Source organism: Thalassophryne amazonica, chromosome 18 (assembly GCF_902500255.1).
Source record: "Thalassophryne amazonica chromosome 18, fThaAma1.1, whole genome shotgun sequence".
Lineage (NCBI taxonomy): Eukaryota > Metazoa > Chordata > Actinopteri > Batrachoidiformes > Batrachoididae > Thalassophryne > Thalassophryne amazonica.
Genome location: NC_047120.1, coordinates 53,071,765 through 53,093,773, shown reverse-complemented (window position 1 = coordinate 53,093,773; position 22,009 = coordinate 53,071,765). Strand labels below are relative to the sequence as shown.

At 42.6% G+C, this 22,009-nt stretch overlaps 2 protein-coding genes across 4 annotated transcripts in view; both read right to left on the bottom strand.

Annotated features, from left to right (window-relative positions):
- Positions 1-65: 65 nt before the first annotated feature.
- The window catches only part of LOC117531372 (carnitine O-palmitoyltransferase 1, liver isoform-like), a 32,123-nt gene continuing 10,179 nt past the window's right edge, over positions 66-22,009 (bottom strand). The window contains exons 2-19 of one of the 3 annotated variants that reach the window (XM_034194457.1): positions 21,422-21,567; positions 16,584-16,723; positions 15,972-16,143; positions 13,036-13,137; positions 12,646-12,783; positions 12,357-12,434; positions 11,669-11,776; positions 9,259-9,346; positions 6,381-6,576; positions 6,109-6,297; positions 5,906-6,011; positions 5,679-5,795; positions 4,864-5,028; positions 4,547-4,675; positions 4,313-4,468; positions 4,112-4,225; positions 2,656-2,748; positions 66-721 (exon numbers count right to left, since the gene is read on the bottom strand). In XM_034194457.1, the coding sequence (XP_034050348.1) occupies positions 596-721; positions 2,656-2,748; positions 4,112-4,225; positions 4,313-4,468; positions 4,547-4,675; positions 4,864-5,028; positions 5,679-5,795; positions 5,906-6,011; positions 6,109-6,297; positions 6,381-6,576; positions 9,259-9,346; positions 11,669-11,776; positions 12,357-12,434; positions 12,646-12,783; positions 13,036-13,137; positions 15,972-16,143; positions 16,584-16,723; positions 21,422-21,562 (2,358 nt within the window). In that variant the 5' untranslated portion in view covers positions 21,563-21,567 and the 3' untranslated portion in view covers positions 66-595. Of the gene's footprint in view, positions 722-2,655; positions 2,749-4,111; positions 4,226-4,312; positions 4,469-4,546; positions 4,676-4,863; positions 5,029-5,678; positions 5,796-5,905; positions 6,012-6,108; positions 6,298-6,380; positions 6,577-8,630; positions 8,716-9,258; positions 9,347-11,668; positions 11,777-12,356; positions 12,435-12,645; positions 12,784-13,035; positions 13,138-15,971; positions 16,165-16,211; positions 16,311-16,583; positions 16,724-21,421; positions 21,568-22,009 lie in introns of those variants that run through there. The other 2 variants (XM_034194458.1, XM_034194459.1) reach the window with 2 other exon arrangements.
- The window catches only part of si:ch211-255p10.4 (serine/threonine-protein kinase BRSK2), a 39,978-nt gene continuing 39,602 nt past the window's right edge, over positions 21,634-22,009 (bottom strand). Inside the window, exon 19 of the mRNA XM_034194453.1 lies at positions 21,634-21,644. The gene's annotated coding sequence lies outside the window, so the exon portion shown is untranslated. The remainder of the gene's footprint in view (positions 21,645-22,009) is intronic.

Here is a 22,009-nt window from a genome sequence, read left to right as displayed (position 1 = left end):
CACAGTGAGCACGAACCCATACCAAAAAAAAAAAAAACATAAAGAGCCCAATGTTTTTTTGGTGCTGAAAGAGTCACTTCCAAACAACAGAACATTACAATCATGGTGCTGTAGAAAGCAGAGTCACAATAACAATGTGGGAAGACCAAAAATAATGCCTGGTGTCACTGTTTCAGCAATGCTGCATCTTCAAAAAAAAAAAAAAAAAAAAATCTAACAAACTGGCTTCATGGCATCACAATTTACAGTAATTATTATAAATCAGTCCCTGAAATAAAGTTGGGTTAGAAATTCCTCACCAAACTTTGGTGTAATTATCCTTCTTAAAACAAATAACCCTCATATAATTAAATGTTTGGCAAATTTGGCATCATGACTACAATGTTGCAACACAAAACTGGTCCAATAAATAGTACTGTGTTTGTTATTCTGTTAAATTACGAAAAGTTCCTAGAGTCATCTGCTTCATTATCAAAACTACCGATAAAACTCTCCCTATGCACGAGGAGATGCCTGGCTTCCCTTAACACCTTATTCAGTCATGTGAAATGTTGAATGTCCTCCCTTAAGAATCCCGGTCCGTCCGCGCGGCTGCCTACAGGTCTTTCTTGACCTCGGGTCGGTTCTGCTCCGTGTTCTTGGATTGGCTTTGGTTTGGGCTCAGCAGCTGGATCAGGTCATGCAGAGCTTTTCTGATCTGACCTCCAAACTTATGAGCATCCTTGAAGACAGACGTAAAATAGAGAAGAAAAGAATGTAAAATACTTCCTTTTTAAAAAAAATAAATAAATAAAATCTTTGGAAACATTTAAAATTGTGGGGGGAAAAAAATAGCCCAATGGCATGTTAAAAAAATGTAAAAAGTCACATGAGAAAAATTCACCAAATCTTCAACTGAGAAGAAGATGGAAAGAATGGACAGTCATGTTAAGAGAGTCACACTGAAAAAGAAATATACTGACGCAGCATGTGGAGCTACGACCAAAGTGTCCTTTGCCTCCCCCACCAAACCCCAGTATGACACCTACACTTAATGAACACGGAAGAATGTATACAGATTCTATCTTACTGTCAGTTTTGTAAAATATATCAAAGAAATTCTCCTTTTTTCTTTGACAATGTATGGCATAACTACCATACTGCACAAGTGCCAATTCAGTAGAGCTGCAGGACTTGCAGGTGCAGTGAAAAAGTGAGTAAAAACAGGCAGAAACTGCTTGGATTCAAGGAGGTTTTAGGAACTATAATCTTGTCTGATGCAGTATCTTTCTTCCACAGCACCGCTGGACTGATAGTATTGCACACCACATTCCACATTTGCCCGCTGGCCTGATGGCCTACGGATTTTTTTTTTTTTTTACAAAGTATAATATAATAATTCAAAACATAACACTATAGGTGGATACCGGTATATAAACCCTCCTATTGGTGCATAAACTGGTAGATCGGCCCTTTAGTCATGATTGATTGTGGCCTGGACCAATGAGGTGAGGGGCAGGCCAATTACCCCTCCATCTCGGGCCTCGGTTGGGCTACACAGTGCGCCAGTGCCAGACAGAGCGATAACGAGCGATATGGATGGTGGCAAGAAGAGGAAAGGTGGCGCTGAAAGAGCCAGGGATCAGAAGAGAGTAGCCCTTCAGGCAGATGCTGCAAAATGTCTTAAAATAACAGACGTTTGCTTCGCGTGGACGCGGAGCATCCACATCTGCGGCAGCCTCAGCAAGTGGCAGAGAAGAAGTTCAACAGGTGGACGAGGCAGGGACCACTACGGCCATGACGGTAAGTGAAGGTTAACTTCAGCTATTAATTGATGAACAGCAATCTAACTTGTTCATAAATCAGACATCTGTGTGTGAGAGAGACATTCTGATCTTCTGGTCCGAAGTGCTGTCTAACTGTTGAACTTCTATTATTATGTGAATCATCCCTTTTTATTTTATACTCTAAATTAAATGGATGAAACAAATCCTATTCTTTCCAAGTCCTGGCATAATTTCACATACCTAACATTTTACTTTAAATTGAGAGTCATTCTCTAAGTTGATTAGCAAAACAAATGGGTAATAAAAGAAATTCTTGATGTTACTTGTAGCTTGTAGTGAGATAGACAACTATCTCCATCTTGTGGCCTTTTTGTGTATTGCAGTTTCGAAAGTTCAACCTTCGTATCCAGTCACTCGTCCAGTCAACCAGTCATTTCTTGCTTTATATGATGAATTGTATCACAGAAGTAATGATATATTATTTATAGTATAGCCTACAGTATTTATATAATAAATGTTTTTATATAATTTCTATTTCTAAATTTAAGTAACAAGGCTGAATGAAATGACGGCTTATTATGTCTAAAAAGTAATGTGACCTACTGTCAATAGATCGTATTTTTGATAACTGTATTTCGGGAGAACTTTTCATAATGCTTCTTATAGTGTTAAAATGTATGTGTCTCCTGGTGCACACTGATTGGTTAAGGGACCAAAAAAAAAAAAAAAACCACGCTGTCACAGCAGGCTTAATTTTTTTCCCCTTCTATACCTGGTGGTGGCCTGGTATTGGTTAAAAATGCCTGGCCTGAAAAATTTCCCCAGTCCAGCCCTGTTCCACAGAGCAGGGAGAGGATTAAAAATAAGTTTATACTTTGATCAAACTTACAGTATCTGGACAGGAGTGCTTGCAGGAGATGTGGAAGTTAAACATGTTCTCTCCCACGACGCTGTAGGACACCCCATAACCATCATCAGCCACCTGGAGGAAATACACACACAGAGTCGTGTCATTTATTTTTAAATACATCACCAGCTGGGAAAATAAAAATATACACTGGTAATATCCTCAACCCATTTGGGGGGGAAAAAAAAAGTTTCATTATTCAAAACCTAAAAACATGCACTATACGAGGTCTGTCCATAAAATATCGTACCTTTTTTTTTTTTTTTTTTTAACTATATGGATTTGATTCATATGTTTTTACATCAGACATGCTTGAACCCTTGTGCGCATGCGTGAGCTTTTCCACGCCTGTCGGTGACGTCATTCACCTGTGAGCACGCCTTGTGGTTAGGAGTGGTCCCGCCCCGTCGTCGGATTTTCATTGTCTGGAAATGGCGGAATGATTTGGGGGGGGTTTTTTCCACCAGCATTTTTTCAGAAGCTGTTAGAGACTGGCACCTGGAAACTATTCGAAAAATGTATCTGGCTTTCGGTGAAAATTTTATGGGCTTCACAGAGAATACGGTCTGTTAGTACAGCTTTAAGGACCCCTTTAAGGACGCTCAGCGCGCCGCGCTCCGAGCTGCAACAACGCGGCACAAGCCACCGGACCATTTCTGAGCTGATGGCTCTGTGGATACGAGACCGTCGTGTGCTCTTTCTCTGGTTATCACAAGAGCTGGACATCAGCCATTTTCCGGCAGATTTCACTTTTAACAAGAGATTTAGTCATGGAAAGCCGCGCAGAGGCTTTGCGCGTCATGACCGATTCGCTTTGGAAGTGAGAAAGGAACACCTCCATTTCTGCGTGTCAGAGGACAAGTTTGGACATGTCCAGCTCTCCACAATTTCACTAATACTTACTGGACTGGTAGGCATTGAAAGCCGAGATAGACATGTCCAAACTTGTCCTCTGACAACGACGTGTCGTCGCAGCTCGGAGCGCGGCGTGCTGAGCGTCCTTAAAGGGGTCCTTAAAGCTGTACTAACAGACCTTATTCTCTGTGAAGCCCATAAAATTTTCACCGAAAGCCAGATACATTTTTCGAATAGTTTCCAGGTGCCAGTCTCTAACAGCTTTTGAAAAAATTCTGATGGAAAAAAACCCAAAATCATTCCGCCATTTCCAGACAATGAAAATCCGACGACGGGGCGGGACCACTCCTTCCACAAGGCGTGCTTACAGGTGAATGACGTCACCGACAGGCGTGGAAAAACTCACGCATGCGCACAAGGGTTCAAGCATGTCTGATGTAAAAACATATGAATCGAATCCATATAGTTTAAAAAAAAATAAAAAGGTACGATACTTTATGGACAGACCTCGTAGTTGTAAAATGTACAGTGAAGTACACTTGTGTCTACATATAATTTTTGACTTTGTTCTTCAGACACTGACTGGTCCAAAGCCCCCGCCACAGGAGATGTATTCTGGGTGGTTGACCAGGTCAAACAGCTCCACCTGCTGGATTGGAGTCTGACTGGTGGACAGTCGCCACGGCTCTGACAGCACCTTTAAAAACAAACGAGAAACTAATGTGTCGGTTTGCTGTAAGTTGCAGTGAATGGGCGAAAAACAGGAAAAATTGACAAGAAAAACCTCTTTCAAGAAGGGAGACTCCACGCCGAGGTATTTGGACACCACATAAAGACAGAAGAGGTGTCTGTCGATGCCGGCGCCGGTCATGGCCATGCGGTAGAGGTGCTGGTGCTTTTCTGACGCCGTGCAAAACAAACGCCTGCAGATATCTGCCGTCTGGTGGAGAATATGAGCAGCATTACGATGTGGCCTTTTAAAAGATATTTGTTAAAGAAACACTTGGTGCAGTCAGACCTCTCCGCCCTCCAGGGCGTGCACAAAGGCACTGATCTCGCTGGTGCAGGACCGAACGGTTTCAGTTCTGCCTTCTCTGAACAGACGGGTCATGCAGGCTTCATATGTGAGGCAGAACGTCCTCCGAGTCTATAAAGGAATTTTTTTTTATTTAAGTCATGCTTCCACAGCAAACGTCAAAATGTCAGCAGCCTGAGTTTGCAGAAATAAAACGCATTTCAGATTCAATATAAAAGCGAAACTGTCTAAATAACTGGCCTGCTATATGCTAGTGATGAACATCATGTACGTGTGCGGTACTTCCGAGCTGTCCTCACCCTGTAGTAGGCCAGCTGAAGAGCCACCTGAATGAAGGCGTCCGGGCTGACGCGGCACTTTTTGACCCGGCCTTTGCCAAACTCTCGGAAGGAGAAAACATGGAAGTCCACGTCGTCAGCCAGAGCCTGGGCCACAGCCAGAGACCCAGAGATCTGCTCCTGACACTGAGGCCAACAAACTCAATATCAGTACGACCGCAATACTCGAGTTATTTCCAAACAAAACCAAAATTTTACACATTCCAAAAAGTATAACTCCTGTCAGGACTTCATAGCATAGTGCTGCCTTTCCTCATTAAGTAACATCTTCTTGGAGTATAATAGTTTAAATTTTTTCAAAGACACAATCATGAAATAATTCTTTACACAACTATTACACATGCACAGACAAATCAGCGTCAGGTCTGGAAGTATGCGCTGGTGCTGCACTACTACAAGAACTGCCTTGGATCCTGGATGAAAACCACCCAGGCAGACAGCTGGTTCATCCCCACCTCTCGAAATTACCCATCTATCTGCCAAAGCCAGGTTAAATGTGGGTGTTCCCTTTGCCATGCAAACATGAATCAGGCCAATGTAATAATAGGAAGCACATCCAGCTGGGAGGAGACCCTAGGGAAGACCCAGGACTAGAAAGCGATATCTCCACACTGTCCTGGGAACGCCTCAGGATCCACCAATCAGAGCTGGTAAATGTGAACCGGGAAAGGGAAGTTTGAGGTTCCCTACTGGAACTCTTGCCCCCGCGACCCGATCCCGGGTAAGAGGTTGAAGACGAGTGAGGATTTAAAAGAAGAAGAACAAAAAAAACTAACTTCTGTAGATATTTCCCAGTTGAGTTTCTGTGGGTGTGGCAGTGATGAATCCACTTCTCCTTTGCAGTGACCCTCTGCGTTGTAACCAAGCTGGAAGCTGTCAGTGGCTAGTACAAACTGGACATTAAAATAAAAAAAAATAAAAAATAAAAAAAACTAAATTAAAAACAATATTCTGTCTCCTCTCTACCAGAGGACAATATGTACAACCAGCTTGTGATTCTCACCTCCCAGAGGTGTGCCAGCACTGGTGCATCAGCCCATGAGTGCTCTGCGTTTATACCGTTCTTTCCGTTCTTAAAAATCACGAATGAGAAGGACTTGTCAAACCACCTGTACAGCCGAGATAAAGATGGCAACATTCTACATTTGATGACATCATAAGAAGACAAAATTGAATTTAAATGTTAAAAAAAACAAAAAAAACTACCTGTCGTAACATTTGCCATGCAGCAGAGCCTTGGCGTAGCGATCTAAGCTAGCAGCTGGGTCATCTCCCATCATGCCCTGTTCATCATCGTCCAGGGTGACAAAGAAGGCAGCTTTCTCTATGCAGTCCAGAGAGCGTTTGTTGACTCCACTTCTAAAATATTCTCTCCTGGCCTTAGCCCATGGAATTCTGGAAAATATTTCCCAGGAAAAAAGATGATGTGACTCTCAAGAGTCGGCGAACGGTGTCATCCGTGGATTTGTCAGACTGACCTGTCTCCAGCAGTCAGTGCCCCAAGTTTCGCCTCTCCTTTTGATGGAGGTGAAGGGTCATCCAAAATCCTCTGAATCTGGAATTCAATCTCCCTGGGGCACAGCATCCTCCCAGCCTGGTACACCCACAGCCGATAGTAGCGCCCCCTGTGGTACACTACGACGTAGGCGCTGTCCTGCCAATGCTGCACCGTGTCTTCACACATTAACAGAAAGAAGATTAATTAAACTCGATGCTGCTGAAGTTTCCCCAAACCTACAGATACAGTGTCCTGATTACACAAGGAAAAGATTTTGACTTCGGATGATTAAACATGGATTTCAGTCATGTCTTTTATGTGGGATTGTTGAAATCCTTGGCACGTTTATCTTTCTCACAGCCAATTTGGAGAACTCTGAAGTATTTTCTACATTTGCACAGCTTTCATCTGTGAGACATCACCTGCCTTTTGTCAACTTTTGGTTCAGAAAGTCACAAAACAGATTTTGAAATGTGCTTTTTTTGAAATACATTTTACAATAAATGCAGCTTTTTCAAATAAAATCCAAGGTCTGAAAATTATTCTCAAGCCAGGAACATTTTGTGAATAAAAGGCTCCTTGTTTCACCCTCGGGATCAGTATCTTAGTAACACTTCCTTTAGCACTGGCGTTGCTCAGTGGCCAAATGTAGCAACAAACTGTCACTGAATGTTAAATTCCAAGAACACCACAATCCTCTTTTGCTCCATTCCACTGGGTAAGATTCCCACAACATCCCTTAGACGCCCTGTTATATAAACAGTCACCTTTGTCAAAATGGGAAGGACACGTTCCCGAGAGTGACAAAGAAGTGATCACGAGCTGCAAACCTTCACAAAACGACAACAACCTTCAGTGATACAAGTACGATGCCTGGGAAAAACACTGGACTGTGCACGAGTCAACTAGTTTTGTAATCGGAAATACCGACGCATACCTGTGGAAAACAATATACATAAAAGACAATATTCAAGTGTTGAGTCGACAATAAATCGTCGTATAATTTGAGGAACATTTGTTTGTGTGTTTCTTTGTTCCACTACTCAGAGGTGCCCGGGCCAATTTCCCCAAACCTGCTATGTGCATTAAGGGGGTTGTTTCGGGAAACCTCACGGTCACAGTGGTCAAAAGTCAAAATTTTGGTGTCACAGTTTGTTCTACTCCTCCCAGGTCCTTTGGCCATTTGGATCACAGTCAAGCCCAGCCCTTAAAAGGTAAAAATCAATGTCATTGGGGTCAAATGTCAAAAGTATGGTTTTCACTCTTGTTTGCAGCAAACATGGCACACATATATATAGATGGGTTCTAGAATTACCCAGGCAATGTCAAAATTGCTAAAGGTCAATCACTGGAGTAAAAAGTCAGAAGAGAAGGTTTTTTTTTTTTTTCCTTTCCTCATTCCAGTTTGCATGAAACTTTGCACAGCTATGGAGATGGGTTTAGGAATTACCCCAGTGAGGTCAAATTGGCATCAATCACTGGATGTCAAGGGCATGTTTGCCTGTCTGTTTGCTGCCCGCCTCCTCCTGTGACCTTTTGCTCATTTCTACCAAACGTGGTATGTCAATGAAGGTTGCCCCAGAAATTGCCCTTAAAGAATTCTTTTTGACAAAGGTCAAATAATTTTATTTTCAACCCAATTTGGACCAAATGTGGCACAGAAGTAGATAGCTCTCAGAACTGCCCTGACAAGGTCAGTCAGAGGTCAGTCATTTGAAGGTCAAAGTCTGAAGTCAACTGTCAAAATGTAATTTTGGTTTATTTTCCTGGATAAATCTTGTTAGCGACAAAGGAGTGACTAATACTGAATCTCTGGCATAGACAGTCAAACTAGAACCAATCTTTGGACTCTACGGCTTTTCTTAAAGAAAATATCAAAGATTATTGGGTTTATAGATGAAAATGATTAGAAGAAATGGGTCAATACATTTTTCCCCCTCCTATTACTGTGATGCACCAAACCAGGCAAAATCCTTACACTTGCAACTAAATACCAACATACAACAGCAGTACCTTCTTCTCTTGGCTTGGTAGGGATGCATGAGTAAAATTAGATTTTCATCTCATTTGTTCAATTAGAAATGATCGTGAGTGTGGCCATCAAACACTGGCATATAAACACAAAGGAGGAGGGCGTATGAACCGTAAATCCAAGTTCTAAATTCTAGTCTGTTGGTTTGAGGCGGAAACATTTAGAATTAGGATTTGGCCAGGTGTGTAAAAATACTACCTGTTAGTGTTCCAGGAATTCGACAAGAGTCAAACATCCGCTCAAACTGATAGGAACAGCAAGGAACTGCAGACCTCAACAGCCACTGAGCGGCACAAGGAAAGATGGACCAGTAAAGGGGAAAACGGGGAAATACAAAATGAAACCGAAAAAAATAAATAAATAAATAAGAGATGGTTGGTGTGAGACAGAAAGGGAAAAAGTGATTAAAAAAATGTGTGGGTAGATCAAAATAGAAGTTAGTTAGCGAGGATCCTTTTGCAGCAACCCACGTAAAGCTCGGCTGAGACCAGAAGGCAAGAAGAGACTGAGTGCACACGGTTGGACCGTGGACATATTATAACTCAGCGAATGACACACAACCTGCCTCAGGTAGATCATGCATGCACATTATCATTCACACACACATTTGTGATAAAAATCCACAGGGTTCGAACACTTTCGGTACACCTCACTATCTGTGCGGCAGTGACGCGTTAGCAACAGCTACCAAGCCACAAACTGATGATGGCTTTCTGACAGGCTTGACAGTTCGCATGTCAAACTTAAGCACTCATAATGAGACTGTGTGAGTCATCAGTCAGGTGATGGGATGGGGGGGGGTGTCTGCAGAGGTCTGTCTTTTTACCGGTCTCCACTCCAGGAGTGCGTGTGGTGTTGAACATCCTCTCACACTGAGCTGCACACAGGGGAATGACCGTGCCTGGGATACGACTCTGGGAGATGGAAAAGACAGAGGCAAGAGCACCGGAAGAAGAATGGCGGGGAGCAGCGGATGAAACGCAGAGTGGGGAAAAAAAAAAACACAGAAGAGGAAAAAAAAAGCGGAAGATGGAAGGTGGAGTTAACAAAACTCAAGCAAGCGAAAGAAAAGGTTGAAAGAGTGCAAAAGCCGGATGAGAGATGATTATGATATGAACACGAGGGAAATGTCACATAAATTTGAAAAACAAAAAACAAAAACCCAATGATGATTTCTTTCTACGCGTAATCTACTTCTAACCGAAAACACACAAAATACAACACACACACACACACACACACTGGTAGTTATACACTTCACCAAGCAGTTCAAAGATTACTAACCAGCAGCACAGAGACACAGCTCAGCGACAAAAGTGATTTTAATTCTTCTGCTCCTATAACAGAGACATAAATAAACATCTTCAGGGTTTCTCCCCCGTACATGCTCAATGGCTGGGATTAAAGGGGACGTTCTGGATTTTTCAACCTCGGCTCTATTGTGCAACATTTTGAGCTTCATTTATTTACTTGTGACTACGGTTGGGTATCGAGAACCGGTTCTTTCCGAGAATCATTAAGAAATGATTTGATCCACCGACATCAATAGCCTTTTTGCTTAACGATTCCCTTATCGGCCCTTCAGGGCGGCCGTCATTTCTGAGGGTGTTTGTCGGGAAAATGATCATTTATTTACGAGGTCTGTCAATAAAGTATAGGTCCTTTTTATTTTTTTCAAAAACTATATGGATTTCATTCATATGTTTATTTAAAGCCGATGGTGTGGGGCTACCCTATGGCCTGATAAGGCAAAGACCTTTGGGGGTGATCTTTCATGCATTCTCAGTCATTTCAAATGCCATTCTAATCCAATTACATTTTTTCAGTGAATCTGGCTGGTTAAACGTGAGATTTCAGACCGTATAATATCGGGGTAACAGTGGCAAAATATTCGACCATTACACATTTGGATGTATTATGCCGCCCACTGACCAGTGTTCTGATGAAATGTCATTCCTGTCCTCCACACAACTGCACATGTGCACACATGTGCAATATTGTTGGGATGCAGAACTGTTGATTTATTCAACGAGGCGCACAATTCGACTGAACACCGGCTGCGCACGCTGCATGCTGCTAGCTGAGATCGAGAGAAAGTCACGTACTGATGCCACTGCCTAAATGGGTGAATTTAAGCTACCATACGCAAATATTGATGTGGATTCTGATTGTCAGGATGCGGAACTGTCGATTTATTCAACGAGGCGCACAATTCGACTGAACACCGGCTGCGCACGGTGCTAGCTGAGATCGAGAGAAAGTCACGTACTGATGCCACCGTCTAAATGGGTGAATTGAAGATACCATACAAAAGTTTTTATGTGGCTTCTGATACAGAATTATCATTTCACATTTGATGGATTTTCACATTTGATGGGTTACTCCATGCTCTGACTGCTGTCGGAGCGACGCTGCCTCAGCTCGACGGTAAGCCTTGCTGACCGAATTACCTACAGAAAAATAAACCATGCAAATGATGGAAGTGAATTAGAATGGGAATAAGCCCCTTGTGCCTGATGATTTGCAGACATTCATGCTGTTATACAGTCGCAAATAGCCATTTTACGACCGTATAACCAGCATATAATCATCAGTCACAACAGGGTTATTCCCTAATTCTAATGATGTATAAGACAGTTTTTGTACTCATTTTACTTCAGTGACCATATTGGTAATTATTTTGGGGGAAATTACAAAACATAAGTTATCTTTAAGAAGCAATTTTTGTCTTTATAAACAGTACAGTACAATATAAGCTGAAGTCACTGTTTCAGCAAAATAAATTTCATTAGCAGTATTTTCAAATGGAACACGTTTACTTTCATGATGTAGAAGTGTCATTCCAGACACTGTTTGTCTAGAGTGCTACAAGTTGGTATATTTCCACAAAATCACTGATGATGTCAACCACGTCTCCAGTAGTGCACACTGATCACCAATGAACGGTATGAAACTAACAACGAAGTTAACTTTGACAGATTCTTTGACATACAGGAAGATACAAAGCCACGATACATTCCCCTGTGAATTACATGATGAGCCGTGAAGCATGAATGATCTCTGAATATGACACTGTAACAAATATGATACGTTTCTACTTTGTTGCTCAATTTGTCATCAAAAGAAAAACAATTTACTTGGGTGTATATATATACATACATACATACACACACACACACACACACACACACACACACACTGTATATGAAGCTGCGTGGAATGATGGAGGAACTCACAGGCTTCAGCTCTTCTCTGTTGAGTTTACGGCGATACAGTAAACAAGCATGAATGGTGTTGCCTGCTCTGGCCGCCTGGATGGGTGTAGGTGTCACATACAGGAAGTCCTGACAAAACAAATAATAATAAAATAAATCCTTATGAACATTTTACACACTTTATTATTATTATTATTATGACTACAATATATGGCCAATTATTAATACAGAGGGTGGAAAAGACCACTAATAAGATGTGGCAGGTTAGACTCACACTTAGAAAATTTGCATGAACTGTGCATGTTTAGCACTTCCTCCGTAATGTCATGTGATATATGACAGGCCCGTAAGTATTTGGACAGTGAGAGTCATAATAATTTTGCTTCTGCACATCACTAGAATGAGGGTAAAAATCAAACAATCAGGATACTGCTGCAGTGTAGACTTCCAATTTTAATTTAGGGAGTTTTACCAAAATATTTTAGTAATCATGTCTCATCCAAGTCACTGAATATGACTTAGTCTTCATTTACCTCAATCATTAAGAAATACAAACAGTATAAGAGTGTATGGTAAATTTGCCTGGAGTTGGCAGTTCTCAAAAATTAAGTGAACGTCCAAGGAGACTATTGAGGGAAGCCACCAAGCCAACTCTGAGGCAGAACATTCAACATATGGAGAATAAATAGTACATATGAACTGACTATACCATGCCATAGTAGTTGCTGTTGACCATGATAGGGCTCCGTCCACGTAGGTAGACGTATTCCTCCCACCAGTCACTAACCTAAACACATGCAAACACCAAAAGCTTACCGACAGAGCAAAGAATGCCGTCAACGATAACCTCGTTTGCACATCCAGCAAGGACAAATAATTCAAACCTTACAAAAAAATATATAATCTAATGGAATTTTCAAGTTGTTTGAGACTTCTGAATGTTCATGTACATTTGGGAGTAGCTGCACTTAAACTGAACATTGAGGTTTGGCACTTACATAGTTGGAGGCCCAGAGAGCTTTGATTTTGAGGTACCACTGCAGTCGTTTACCGACAGTGTTTTCAAATTCTGTCGCCAGGTTGGTCATGCGTTCAAACTCAGCATCATCCATGAGAGGACGCACCGACTCCAAGTACTAAATAAAAAGGAGGTGATCGTTAATTATTCAATGAGGTTATAAGCACCCATAAGTTAACACCAACACAAGCTGACTTAGGCAACGCTTACACTACGAGATCTATTAACCTTATAAATCAGCTAGGTTTAAACGGGCTAAATAATAAAACAGATTTGTTTACTGTCAGCACACTACACAGAAAATGTAGCATCTCAGTGTTCCATCTGTTTAACGGGCGTTGCCATTTCCGAGGCTCATATGCTGTCTCACCCTCTTGACGGTGTCCTTGACAGTGGGCACAGGCAGGTTTGGCAACGAACCCTGGTAGCTGTAGAGCAGAGGCTTTCTGCCAGAAAAGATCCGCACCAGTGCCTGACAGAGACAACAAAAAAAAAAAAAAAACATGGACACAGAGAAAATATCACAGTGGGGTCATACAGACAGCTCATTGTCTTCCTCTTTTTTTTTTTAATTACTTTTTATAAGCTGTCATGTGTTGCCCAGATTTGCAAGATGGGTTTACCAAAAGAGTGCAATTACAGACGTGACGATGGGAGCAGAAGGGCAAAAGCTCGCTTGATCTTGATTTTCAGTATGAATACAGACCGTGAAAGCGGGGCCTCACGATCCTTCTGACTTTTTGGGTTTTAAGCAGGAGGTGTCAGAAAAGTTACCTCAATCAATCCCATCGTCACGTCTTACGAAGAGGAAGCAGAGACTGGGGACTCGGAGGCGGACTCATCCATTACCCAGGCCGAAGTCACCAAGGTGGTTAGAAAGCTCCTCGGTGGCAAGGCTCCTGGGGTGGATGAAATCCGTCCTGAGTACCTTAAGTCTCTGGATGTTGTGGGGCTGTCTTGGCTGACACGCCTCTGCAGCATCGCGTGGCGATCGGGGACAGTGCCTCTGGATTGGCAGACCGAGGTGGTGGTCCCTCTGTTTAAGTAGGGGATCACACTCCTCAGCCTCCCCGGTAAGGTCTATTCCAGAGTACTGGAGAGGAGAATTCGACCGATGGTTGAACCTCGGATTCAGGAGGAGCAGTGTGGTTTTCGTCCTGGTCGCGACACACTGGACCAGCTCTACACGCTCCATCGGGTGCTCGAGGGTTCATGGGAGTTTGCCCAACCAGTCCACATGTGTTTTGTGGATCTGGAGAAGGCATTTGACCGTGTCCCTCGGCGCACCCTGTGGGGAGTGCTCCGGGAGTACGGGGTCCGGGGTCCTTTGCTAAGGGCTATCCGGTCCCTGTACGACCGCAGCAGAAGCTTGGTTCGCATTGCCGGTAGTAAGTCAAACCTGTTTCCAGTGCACGTTGGCCTCCGCCAGGGCTGCCCTTTGTCACCGGTTCTGTTCATTATTTTTATGGACAGAATTTCTAGGCGCAGCCAGGGTGTAGAGGGGGTCTGGTTTGGGAACAACAGAATCTCGTCTCTGCTGTTTGCTACTGGTTCTGTTGGCTTCGTCAAATCAGGACCTTCAGCGTGCACTGGGGCGGTTTGCAGCCGAGTGTGAACGGTCCAGGATGAAAATCAGCACCTCCAAATCCGAGGCCATGGTTCTCGACCGGAAAAAGGTGCTTTGCCCTCTTCAGGTCGGTGGAGTGTCCTTGCCTCAAGTGGAGGAGTTTAAGTATCTCAGGGTCTTGTTCACGAGTGAGGGACGGATGGAGCGTGAGATCGATAGACGGATCGGTGAAGCATCTGCAGTGATGCGGTCGCTGTATCGGACCGTCGTGGTGAAGAGAGAGCTGAGTAGGGGGGCAAAGCTCTCGATTTACCGATCGATCTACGTTCCGATCCTCACCTATAGTCATGAGATTTGGCTCATGACCGAAAGAACGAGATCGCGAGTACAAGCAGCTGAGATGAGTTTCCTCCGCAGGGTGGCTGGGCGCTCCCTTAGAGATAGGGTGAGGAGCTCGGTCACTTGGGAGGAGCTCGGAGTCGAGCCGCTGCTCCTCCACGTCGAAAGGAGTCAGTTGAGGTGGCTCGGGCATCTTTTCCGGATGCCCCCTGGACGCTTCGCTGGAGAGGTGTTCCGGGCACGTCCCACTGGGAGGAGGCCCCGGGGAAGACCCAGGACACGCTGGAGGGACTATATCTCTCGGCTGGCTTGGGAATGCCTTGGGGTTCCCCCGGAGTAGCTGGAGGAGGTGTGTGTGGATCGGGAGGTCTGGGCGGCTTTGCTTGAGCTGCTGCCCTCACGACCCGACTCAGGATAAAGCGGAAGAAAATGGATGGATGGATGGATGCAATTACAGACCAACATGATTTTCCAGAAATAAGCAAAATAAATAAACTGAACTCACATCTCTTTTTTGGATAATAATTATAAATTTTAATAACCTAACTGCAAAGGGTGCTACATACATACCCCACACAAGTCTCACAGAGATCTGCCTTGCTCTGTTTCATGAGCATGACGCCACTGCTTTGTCAGTGCCCTCTACAAAATTAATCAGCAGCACTGCACTACACATTTTGAACCATATTTATGCTCTGCTTTGCTTCAAAGATTCACAAAGTCTGTTTCTGATGGATGGTACATGGGATATGCTTCTTATGAGGGGTCAGAAGACCCTGAACCCCCCCCCCCCCCCCCCCCCACTTTGGTGGAGGATCTACTTTAAAATACTTTTTTTTCCATATAATATCACTAATAATTATAATTATGAGGCTGAATGTATTTGTAACAACTAAAATGCAGCCACCACCAGGGTGGTTCAATCAATATTACTCTTAGTGGTTTAGTTTTATTACAACAATGCCAAATGACCCATACAAAAAAAAAAAAATTCTGCCCCATTGCATTATTTTATAATAGACAAATTAAAAGCTTGGATTAAAGGTAGTTTTTTTCTTAATGCACTGCAGAGCTTTTCAATAGTCAAACATAAACATGAGAGTACTGACTTCCACCTGCCCTCAACGCTGCACCCAGATGGGTGGGCTGTTGCCCTCAGCTTGGATGAGTAAAGTTATTTGATTAGTTGAAAAATGTTGCATTTGACATTTATATGCGGTGACTGCTCGCATTGTATTATCTGAAAAGCTATGTGTAAAAGTAAAACTGTGTTTTGTCTGTGTAGCGTCTTAACAGTATGCATCATGGTGTCCCAGAGGAGATATGAAGTTATCAAATAGACCAAGAACATGGCTAGGAGACATACTGCCCAACAAGACAAAATGCTCAAGTGCACTCACCACCCAGACTTTGGTGGTATTCGACATCTTGCCGTGCTGCTCAAACATCCAACGGTGGTAGGAGAGGAGCTGCTTGAGACAGAGTCGCATGGTGAAGATGAGTAAGAGCCATAACATGGTGCTGAAGAGCACGGCCGACACCACAGCCTGGCACTGGGTGCTCATAGAGTGGCTGGACGACGATGAGAGAAAAGAAAAAGGGAGAAAAAACAAAATAGTGAGAGCAGAAAATAAGACAATAAAAACAAAGGATAGAGGAGAAAGATGAATAAACAAGGCAGGAAAGAGAAAGGTGGGACACTGATGGAGAAAGGATGATAAACAGAAACAAGCACAAAGGTTTAAAGGAAGAGAAAGAACAGCAAAGATCATAAATGACATTCCTCTTAATAACTATATTCATCCACACACCATAACCTTTCTATTCCATATATATATAATGTGCACACAGGAAAAACTAAGGCTTTAGTTTGCAGAAGAATGTTAGGTCAAACGTTTAATCAGTAACTGTAATCATGGACATACTTTGTCGTGAACAATATGTTTATTGCTGCCAGATGGTAATATATCTACATAACACAGGCCTGGATTTAGAGACACGTGGTGTGTTACCTGACTGGTAGGTGTTCCTGTATCTTGGCTATAAGGCCCATGGAGGGATCAGAGCGAGTGTACATAGTAGCCAGGATTGCAATGACCACAAATAGCCAAGAAGAAGGACTAGCAGGATAAACTCCAGTTATCACGCTGTTCTGTTCATATGAGAAAGAGACAGATCGATTTAAATCCCAACTGTTATGCTTCATACAATGTGGAAACTTCCATTTTAATGCATTATTTGAATTTTCATAACAGCTATTAGCTCGTATAGATGATATTCAAATGAATAATGCTGGGTCCTTCATGAAGAAAACCTGGTTACTTTCATGAACCAGATACACTTTACTGCACTGTGTTTGAAAATGCGTCGTTTGAAACATAAGGTTAATGATAGTATGAATGTTATAAAGCATTACATCACTCTGCGAGGTGAGACCCCAGACTGTAATAATTTACACACAGACAGACACCGGGTGTCATACTGTGTAACACATATTAATGATTGATGGCTTGAACTCTCCTATGAGTTCACACTGTATGCAGAAACACAACAGTGAGAGACAAAATACAAAAGGCAACAGATATAAAAATGCCATAGTTCCAATCAGATAGTTTGACCTCATTGCTTGCCTCTACTGGTGGTTGGCTCTCACTGTGGTATTGTATCACTTCCTGTTCCGGAGCACAGCGGTGTTTTGCTGTATCTGTTAGCTGTTTAATCTGCGCAGTTAGATTGATCTGGTTAACTAGATAACGATTTGTTTCACACTGGAGGAAGCGTAGTCCTAAACAGAAGCCCCATGTACACCGCCAACCCGTTCACATTTCTAACCGTTTTTCCCCACTCGACGACACACCCGCCGAGGATCAAACTCTGGTTACTGGCGACTCTGTTTTGAGAAATGTGAAGTTAGCGACACCAGCAACCATAGTCAATTGTCTTCCAGGGGCCAGAGCAGGCGACACTGAAGGAAATTTGAAACTGCTGGCTAAGGCTAAGCGTAAATTTGGTAAGATTGCAATTCACGTCGGCAGTAATGACAACCGGTTACGCCAATCAGAGGTCACTAAAATTAACATTGAATCGGTGTGTAACTTTGCAAAAACAATGTCGGACTCTGTAGTTTTCTCTGGGCACCTCCCCAATCGGACCAGGAGTGACATGTTTAGCCGCATGTTCTCCTTGAATTGCTGGCTGTCTGAGTGGTGTCCAAAAAATGAGGTGGGCTTCATAGATAATTGGCAAAGCTTCTGGGGAAAACCTGGTCTTGTTAGGAGAGACGGCATCCATCCCACTTTGGATGGAGCAGCTCTCATTTCTAGAAATCTGGCCAATTTTCTTAAATCCTCGAAACCGTGACTATCCAGGGTTGGGACCAGGAAGCAGAGTTGTAGTCTTACACACCTCTCTGCAGCTTCTCTCCCCCTGCCATCCCCTCATTACCACATCCCTGTAGAGACGGTGCCTGCTCCCAGACCACCAATAACCAACAAAAATCTATTTAAGCATAAAATTCAAAAAGAAAAAATAATATAGCACCTTGCTAATTGAAGAAAATAAGAACAACCCCAGGTTTCTTTTCAGCACTGTAGCCAGGCTGACAAAGAGTCAGCTCTTTTGAGCCGAGTATTCCTTTAACTTTAACTAGTAATGACTTCATGACTTTCTTTGCTAATAAAATTTTAACTATTAGAGAAAAAATTACTCATAACCACCCCAAAGACGTATCGTTATCTTTGGCTGCTTTCAGTGACGCCGGTATTTGGTTAGACTCTTTCTCTCCGATTGTTCTGTCTGAGTTATTTTCATTAGTTACTTCATCCAAACCATCAACATGTCTATTATACCCCATTCCTACCAGGCTGCTCAAGGAAGCCCTACCATTATTTATGTACCACAGGCTTTTAAGGTGGCAGTAATTAAACCATTACTTAAAAAGCCATCACTTGACCCAGCTATCTTAGCTAATTATAGGCCAATCTCCAACCTTCCTTTTCTCTCAAAAATTCTTGAAAGGGTAGTTGTAAAACAGCTAACTGATCATCTGCAGAGGAATGGTCTATTTGAAGAGTTTCAGTCAGGTTTTAGAATTCATGATAGTACAGAAACAGCATTAGTGAAGGTTAAAATGATCTTCTTATGGCCTCAGACAGTGGACTCATCTCTGTGCTTGTTCTGTTAGACCTCAGTGCTGCTTTTGATACTGTTGACCATAAAATTTTATTACAGAGATTAGAGCATGCCATAGGTATTAAAGGCACTGCGCTGCGGTGGTTTGATTCATATTTATCTAATAGATTACAATTTGTTCATGTAAATGGGGAATCTTCTTCACAGACTAAGGTTAATTATGGAGTTCCACAAGGTTCTGTGCTAGGACCAATTTTATTCACTTTATACATGCTTCCCTTAGGCAGTATTATTAGACGGCATTGCTTAAATTTTCATTGTTATGCAGATGATACCCAGCTTTATCTATCCATGAAGCCAGAGGACACACACCAATTAGCTAAACTGCAGGATTGTCTTACAGACATAAAGACATGGATGACCTCTAATTTCCTGCTTTTAAACTCAGATAAAACTGAAGTTATTGTACTTGGCCCCACAAATCTTACAAACATGGTGTCTAACAAGATCCTTACTCTGGATGGCATTACCCTGACCTCTAGTAATACTGTGAGAAATCTTGGAGTCATTTTGATCAGGATATGTCATTCAATGCGCATATTAAAAAAATATGTAGGACTGCTTTTTTGCATTTACGCAATATCTCTAAAATTAGAAAGGTCTTGTCTCAGAGTGATGCTGAAAAACTAATTCATGCATTTATTTCCTCTAGGCTGGACTATTGTAATTCATTATTATCAGGTTGTCCTAAAAGTTCCCTGAAAAGCCTTCAGTTAATTCAAAATGCTGCAGCTAGAGTACTAACGGGGACTAGAAGGAGAGAGCATATCTCACCCATATTGGCCTCTCTTCATTGGCTTCCTGTTAATTCTAGAATAGAATGTAAAATTCTTCTTCTTACTTATAAGGTTTTGAATAATCAGGTCCCATCTTATCTTAGGGACCTCATAGTACCATATCACCCCAATAGAGCGCTTCGCTCTCAGACTGCAGGCTTACTTGTTGTTCCTAGGGTTTGTAAGAGTAGAATGGGAGGCAGAGCCTTCAGCTTTCAGGCTCCTCTCCTGTGGAACCAGCTCCCAATTCAGATCAGGGAGACAGACACCCTCTCTACTTTTAAGATTAGGCTTAAAACATTCCTTTTTGCTAAAGCTTATAGTTAGGGCTGGATCAGGTGACCCTGAACCATCCCTTAGTTATGCTGCTATAGACTTAGACTGCTGGGGGGTTCCCATGATGCACTGAGTGTTTCTTTCTCCTTTTGCTCTGTATGCACCACTCTGCATTTAATCATTAGTGATTGATCTCTGCTCCCCTCCACAGCATGTCTTTTTCCTGGTTCTCTCCCTCAGCCCCAACCAGTCCCAGCAGAAGACTGCCCCTCCCTGAGCCTGGTTCTGCTGGAGGTTTCTTCCTGTTAAAAGGGAGTTTTTCCTTCCCACTGTCGCCAAGTGCTTGCTCACAGGGGGTCGTTTTGACCGTTGGGGTTTTTATGTAATTATTGTATGGCCTTGCCTTACAATATAAAGCGCCTTGGGGCAACTGTTTGTTGTGATTTGGCGCTATATAAATAAAATTGATTGATTGAGTGATAAGATTGACACCGCTTCCACTGACCACTTTTTTGTACAATGCAATCCCTCTATAAATTTCTTATTACCAATAGACTGGCTGTGGGCCAGGCAGACTTGTGTTGGCACTCAAAGAATTTGAGGGTGTGAATGAAGGGGTGAGCGATCAGCTGCATTTTGTCTGGATGGGACTCTGCTGCACCAAGATATGGGCAATCTATATTTGAACTTATGGACTGTAGAACTTGCCTGCAGGATGTGGAGGTAACTTTTTGTGTGTGGGGGGGGTTTGAGTGAGAATTTAGTATTATTCTATTTCAGTGACTGATCTGGCATCAGTATAATTGCTGACTTTCTGATGCTGTTCATTTTACTGGGACTTTAATCTTCATCTCCTGTTTCCTTTATTTCAACGATCTGTTATTGTGAACACTGGACTGTGTGTTGTCCCTCCATTTTCAAAGGCCATAAGTAACTGGACAAACTAATTTAGGGGTGTTTTTTTTTATGTAAATCATCGCTTTTCTACCCAGTTTTCTTTAAGCAAGTCAAGGGATGGAGGAAGCTAATGAGGGAAGCCACAAAGACATTCATGACAATTATGAAGGCTTCTGTGCCACTCACTGAAACTGTGCATTGTGCAACTTCTTCCTGTTGCACCACCAGCCACAGCTTCCTGATGAAATGGACCAGAGAATAATTTTCATGCAAGTCAAGAAAACTGCACAAATCTTGGCTCCAGTCTCCCTTGTGCTTTCTAGGAAACTAGCTGAAATTTTACATCTTTTGAAGAAAATCCTTCTCTGTGCCACTCCGCCAAGAAACTGCATGACTGACGCAACAGACAAAAGCTGTACTGTGCAGGGTTTCTCCAATCAAGTCCTTCAGCGTTATCACTGATGTCTTGATGGCTTTCCTCACCGGTGTGCTTTTTGCACTTAGATTTTCACAACTGCCAACTCCAGACTGTACCTTAATGGTTTATTTTTAATGATGGATGCAAATGAAGTCTGTGACTTGGAAATGTTAACATCTGCATCTCCTGGCTGAAATTTCTTAATGGGATGTTATTGATAACCCCCTTTGAATTAAAGGTGAAAGTCTACACTTTTCTAAGACCATGGCTGACTGATTTGGTGTGAAGGTACTTTGAGTCTGATGATTCGCTTCTTCCAGGAGCGAAGCCCAGACAGGTAGATCTCAGTGAGCGCCTGGTGGGACAGCTGCAGATCAATGCCCTCTGGGGTGACTGTGAACTGGAACGCCACCGCCTGGTGAGCTTCTGCCATATTTACTGCAAACGGAAAGATTAGCATTAACTTAAAATACAATTTAAGACAACAACTTGAATGTGGAGATATGGGAAGGGACCTAAAGCCAGGGCAAAGAGATTATCCTCAAACAACTGACAAACTAAAATACTGTACAGATGATTAGACATGATCAAACTATTGACCTTGGCTAAAAATAAAAAGTTAAGCACAAACAATTAGCACTTTCTCTGAACAGGCACCCTCATCTGGAAAGAGCTTAACCAACAGACACAAACAAAACCTGTTTAAATGTCAGATTTGTTCTTGTACATTTCAAAATACAGAATGAACATACACACACACATACACATACACATATACACATACACACACATACACATATACACATACACATACACACACACATACACATACACACACATACACACACACACACATATACACATACACATATACACATAC